The sequence below is a fragment of the Corvus brachyrhynchos genome, unplaced genomic scaffold (genome assembly GCF_000691975.1).
Source record: "Corvus brachyrhynchos isolate BGI_N302 unplaced genomic scaffold, ASM69197v1 scaffold68, whole genome shotgun sequence".
Taxonomy (NCBI): Eukaryota; Metazoa; Chordata; class Aves; order Passeriformes; family Corvidae; genus Corvus; species Corvus brachyrhynchos.
Window position 1 is genome coordinate 1,314,362 of NW_008240039.1, and position 5,145 is coordinate 1,319,506.

At 59.2% G+C, this 5,145-nt stretch overlaps 1 protein-coding gene across 1 annotated transcript in view; it reads left to right on the forward strand.

Annotated features, from left to right (window-relative positions):
- PLEKHN1 (pleckstrin homology domain containing N1) overlaps positions 1 to 5,145 on the forward strand; it is a 20,427-nt gene that overhangs the window by 5,301 nt on the left and 9,981 nt on the right. Inside the window, exons 3-5 of the mRNA XM_017743970.1 lie at positions 2,149 to 2,295; positions 2,632 to 2,712; positions 3,963 to 4,124. Coding sequence (XP_017599459.1) covers positions 2,149 to 2,295; positions 2,632 to 2,712; positions 3,963 to 4,124 — 390 coding nt within the window. The remainder of the gene's footprint in view (positions 1 to 2,148; positions 2,296 to 2,631; positions 2,713 to 3,962; positions 4,125 to 5,145) is intronic.

Sequence of the window (5,145 nt, forward strand, 5' to 3'; positions counted from 1 at the left end):
GGCAGCTGCGGGAGCCCCGGGGCAGCGAGCTGAGCCCTTCCTGCTGCTGCTGCTGATTCAGCCGCGGGCTGCAGGGCTGAGCAGCTCATGAGTAACTCGTTCTACCTGTAGGATGAGACCTACGGGGGGGAGAGAACATGTCAGGGCGCCTGCACCTCGCCAAACCCCGCGAGGAACCCGGCTTCCCAGGATCTGCAGGGCCTGGAAGCCAGCGGGAGCGCTGGGATAACGGGAATGGCTCGGGATGGGGCTGTGGGAGGGTGCACGGGCCAGGCTGGGGAGAATTCCAGAGGGACGGAAAATGCCAGGCCCCTTTGGCTCTGGCTAAAGGAGGCATCCCCACGGTTTGAGGGGTGCCTGGAAGGGCAGCAGATTTCAGGGATGTGGTCCCGTTTTTCCATGGCCTTGGAGCTGCTCCTGTGCCCAGCCATCACACCCATCTCCTCAGTCCCGCCGCCACCCCTGCTGGGCTTGTTTGGGAGAGGGAAATATTCCATTTATTTCTTGCCACACGCGTGGCTGTGGACGCTCTCCCTTCTCCCTGCTGCCCTCTGGATCCCTCTGGAAGCTCTTTCCCAGCGCTGCTGCTGCACTCCCAGCTCGCTTTTTCCTCTCTCTGCCTCGTTTTTTCCTGGGAAATTTGGCTGCCACGTCCCAGGCAGCAGCACTGCCCCGGCAGCTGGTGGCTGCTGCTGTTGCTTATCTCCGTGCCCATGATTTTATTACTTCACCCTCTCCCCACTCCCAGGTGCTGCTGGTGCCTTATCCGAGCCGCATTTTGTTATTGCTGTACCCGTGACCAGCTGCTCTTTGCTCTGGATTTGTGGCACAAATACCATCTTTCCTATGCTGAGCTGCCCCAGTGAGGCCTTTAATGGGCACCCGGTGTGATCCCTAAATTCTGTTCCATAGCTGGGCAAGCTGGAGGGAGGATTTCGGCAGGAAAGGGTTAACTCGTGTCCTAAAAAGAGTAACCAAAATTCGGCCAGGCCCTGGAAGGAGCCCTGAGCTCTGCAGGTGAAAGACTCCCAACAGCTCCTGTTCCCAGTCCCCTGGCTTCATTCCCAGCTCCATTACCAGCTCCCCAGCTCCATTCCCGGCTCCATTCCCAGCTCCCTGGGATGTCTGGAGCAGGGCTGACCCCATGCCAGAGGGGTGAGTCACAGAGGGGCCCTGCAGGACAGAGCCGGGGGTCTGTGCTGGTCCCTCATCCATCACGGGCACACGCAGCTGTCCCCTGGCACAGCACAGCGGGGATGGCATCGGGAACGGGCACACGCCGGGAATGGGGACGTGCTGGGAGTGTCACCAGCCCCGCTGAGTCCCAGGGAACCGCTGAGGACCTCCCCTCTCCCACCCAGTTTTGGCTTGGGAATGAATTCCCTGAGTCTGGATGGGCTAAAGGCTCTGCAGGTGGGGTGTGGAGTGAGGGGATCAGGGCTGGGGCACAGCCCTGCCCTTCTCCCCAGGGACATCAGCCAGCCCCCGGGAATAAACTGCAGGAAGAGCTTTTTCCCCAGGCCGGTGAGAAGAGAGGGCTGTGAGGTTGTGCTCCTGCGCAGAAGGAAGAATTCCCACGTAACCAGGAAATCAGGGAAGGCCCCAGCCCCGAGTGCCGTCTCCTCTCCTCAGCCCTGGCTCTCCTGTGGTGCCTGCTGGATCCCTGCAGCTTTTCCAGGGACAAAAAGCTGCCTTGCAGCTGCTTTTATGGCTGTGGGGCTCTGTCCCAAAACTGTCTGGCACCTGGAACCGAGGGGAACCGAGGGATCTGAGCAGGGACCCGAGCTGGGAGAGCTGAGGAGCCCAGGCAGAACCAGAGCAGAGGAAACCTTTCCTCTCAGCCCAGTGGAAGGCACACTCAGGGAGCACAGGGGTGGTTTTTCTGTGGAGCTGGGACACCCTAAAAGTGAAATGTGCTTGTGCCCCCCTCTTTTCCAGCCCAGAAACTCCACCTTTAGCTCAGGATCTCCTTGCAGGCCCCCAGCAGTAACTGAGCCCCAGCCCCAGGTTGGCAAGGAGACCCAACAACAAACAGCCCCTCCTGGGCACCTGCCCAGGGCCCTTTCCCAGGAATCCCTGCTGGGAAGATCTTCTGGGAATGTCTCTCCCACTTCTCTGAGCTGTTTTTTCCCTGTATCCTCGGCACAGATCATTCAGAACCAGGAAAACCAGAAAGAAAACTTGGACCAGAGGTTCCCCAGCCTGTTCAAGAAGGGCCGAAGGAAAACGACTGTCAGGAATTTGGGCAAAATGATTTATTACTCCAAGGTCAAGTTTAAGTTCCAGCACTGCCAGGTAAACCTGAGGCACCTCTTTGTGGGCGTTTCTCTGCCCAGGGCCAGTGTGACCCTGCAGGACTGGGAAGGGAGGGGTAATTCCGGGAAATGGGACTCGTGGAGAATTCCCGGGGCTGCTGCGAGGCCCAGGACGCGCTGCCACGCGGTGCCCACCTGCTGCCGTCCCTGTGGGCACCTGGGGAGTGCTTCCATGAGCAGAGATGTGGCCCATGGAGAAGTTTTCCATGCAGGGATCGGCCTGGGATGCAGAGGGAGGCTGGGATAACCCCAAAATGTGTCCTGGGATAACCCCAAAATGTGTCCTGGGATAACCCCAAACGTGTCCCCTCTGCAGGAGGTCAGTGACTGCTTCCTGGAGCTGTTCCAGTCCTACCTGTACTTCCAGTCTGCGGGCCCCAATGGCCTCACCTACCAGGTAGGGCATCCCCTGGACGTGCTGGGCTTTGGGCACTGCGGCCACGCTGGGGACACCGGGCAGACGAACTCTGGGAGATGTCCCCAGGTCCGTTCCCAGGGATGCCGAACTCCAAACGGGTGTTTTGTCCCAAGGGCTGTCCCCAGAGCAGCTCAGGGGAGCTTGGGCAGAGATCGAGGAGCCCAGGGAGGGGCAGGGGCAGGTGGGAGGTGACCTGGAGCCACCTTTGTGCTCCAAGCACAAGGAGCTGAGCCTTGGGAAGCCCAAATTCCCCCTGGCCTTGGTGCCCGTGGGGGTCTTGGCTCCTGGGCCAAGGGGGAGTTCTCCACCTGCAGGCTGGGCAATTCCAGCGTTAGTTATTCTGTGGGAGAAGAGAAACCTGAGCCTCTGGAGCTCTTCACCTCACAAATCTTCTCACCCTGGCGGTGCTGGGGAGTCACAAATAGTGAACGAAAGGGCTGCTCTGCACTGCAGCCAAACAGCCACGGCTGGGAAACAGCACTCCCTGAGTGTTCTCTTCCTCCACACGAGTGTGGAGCTAAAAGTGAGCGTGTTTGGGAGATGATTGTAGAATTAGAAATGATTGATTGGCCTTCAGGTGACTTGAGGTGGATGTAAAACATCAGTAAAACCTCTCCGGTCACCCCCCAAGGCAGCCTTCAACCGAAAATTCCCATGTCAGGGGACAAACAACATCCCGAACTCTCCTGACTCCTTTAGAAACAGCTCCTGAGTTTATTAATTGTGCAGGAATTAAGGAGGAATTAATGTGCCCCGAGGCATTAGAGCCATCAGCATCTTCTATGGAGCTTGCTCAGGGAGCCCAGAACAGGGAGCACAAAGCTGCCAGCTGCTCCTGGGCTCTGTCAGAGTGGGAACCTGAACGTCCAGGCTCTGGGAACTGGACAGCTCCATTTGCCTTCAGGGCCAATCCCATTTTCTGGCTTTCTCCCGTTAAACCACCGTTGTTGTGCTGAGGTTTCTCTTAAAACGGGAAGGAGGAACAACGTGGAGCACAAAGACATTCATTCCTCAGCGTGGCACAGGATTGTGGAGCCCGGGGAGTGCTGAACCTGCTTCCCCTGGGGAGCCTGCTGGATCCAAATCCCAAATATTCCCAGCCTGCCCCCGAGCTGCATCACCCTGTGGGTGTGGGGTCACCCTGGAGGTGTGGGGTCACCCTGCGGGTGTGGGGTCACCCTGCTGAGGGCACTGACTGCCCCCGAATAACCCCTGCTCTCCTTCCCCAGGGGCTGCTGCCTCTGAAGGAGCTGCAGGTGCGTGAGCTGGAGGCTGGGCAGAGCCCCGGGCAGCAGGACCACGCTCTGCACATCTCAGGTGGGTGTCTGGGAGCTCGGGAAGGCGGGATTGGGATGTGGCTGGGGGCGGGGCGGAGCCGAAGTCTGCCGCGGGTAGGGGAGGGGGAAGGGTGGGCCTGGGGAGACGCGGGAACAGCTCCCACCTCTGCCCCGTTAGTGGGATGGGATAGAATTCCTTCTCCCGCCTCTCCCGAGGGCAGGGAGTGACCCTGAGGGCCCTGCTCAGGTTCCCGGGACGGGCAGCAGTGCCCAGGGGTGAGCTGCCTCTCTCCCAGTAACACCAGTCTGGTGCTGGCAGGACCCAGTGCCACCTCACCAACTCTTCCATCCCTAGCTTTTTAAACTTTCCTCTGAGTGGTTTTGCTTCATGAATGATTTCCTGGGATGACAACCCTCTGCAGCCTGGATAGAGGCGTCTTTGGGCTCAGTCATTGCTGGATGACAGAGGGACAAGCCCCCCAGAGTGCAATTAAAGCATTAATTAACCCCCGGTAATGATACAGAGCCCATTTGTGTCCCAGGCCCACTGACTCTGCCCCTGGTACCCTCTGCCAGAGGACAAAACCTCCCACAAATGATAAAAAGGACGTGGCATAAACACCCCACTCATTTTTAGGACTGGTGAACCAGGCAGGGCTCTCCAAACCTTTCCAGGGTTCTGGGGGAACAAGGGAAAACTTCCAGGGCTGTCTGTGCCGGACTGGGGCGCTTGTTCTGCCTTAAACCACCCGGGAGTGCGGCTTTGGGGGGCTGTGTCCTGCCAGAGCCCTGCAGACAGCGCTGGGTGCTCGGGAAGCAGCAGCAGGGAGCACCAGGGACATTCAGCATTGCTGGGACATGCTGGAACAGTTTTATTTCCCTGCTTAGAGGGGAAGGAATGGAGGCACGGAGGGGCTGGGAGCCCTTCCCGTGTCCCCACGCAGGGTCAGGGTGGAAATGCCTCATCTCATGACTCTGAGGCAGCCGGTTTGTGGAACCAGCAGTTCCCCATCGCTGCACGGCCAGGGCTGCTCGGCCCAGCGGGATGCCTGGGATCGGGGAGAGGGAAGGATGCAGAGCCCTCCTGGCACGGGGACAGGGGCTGGCTGTGCCCTGGGCTCTGCTGAAGGATTTA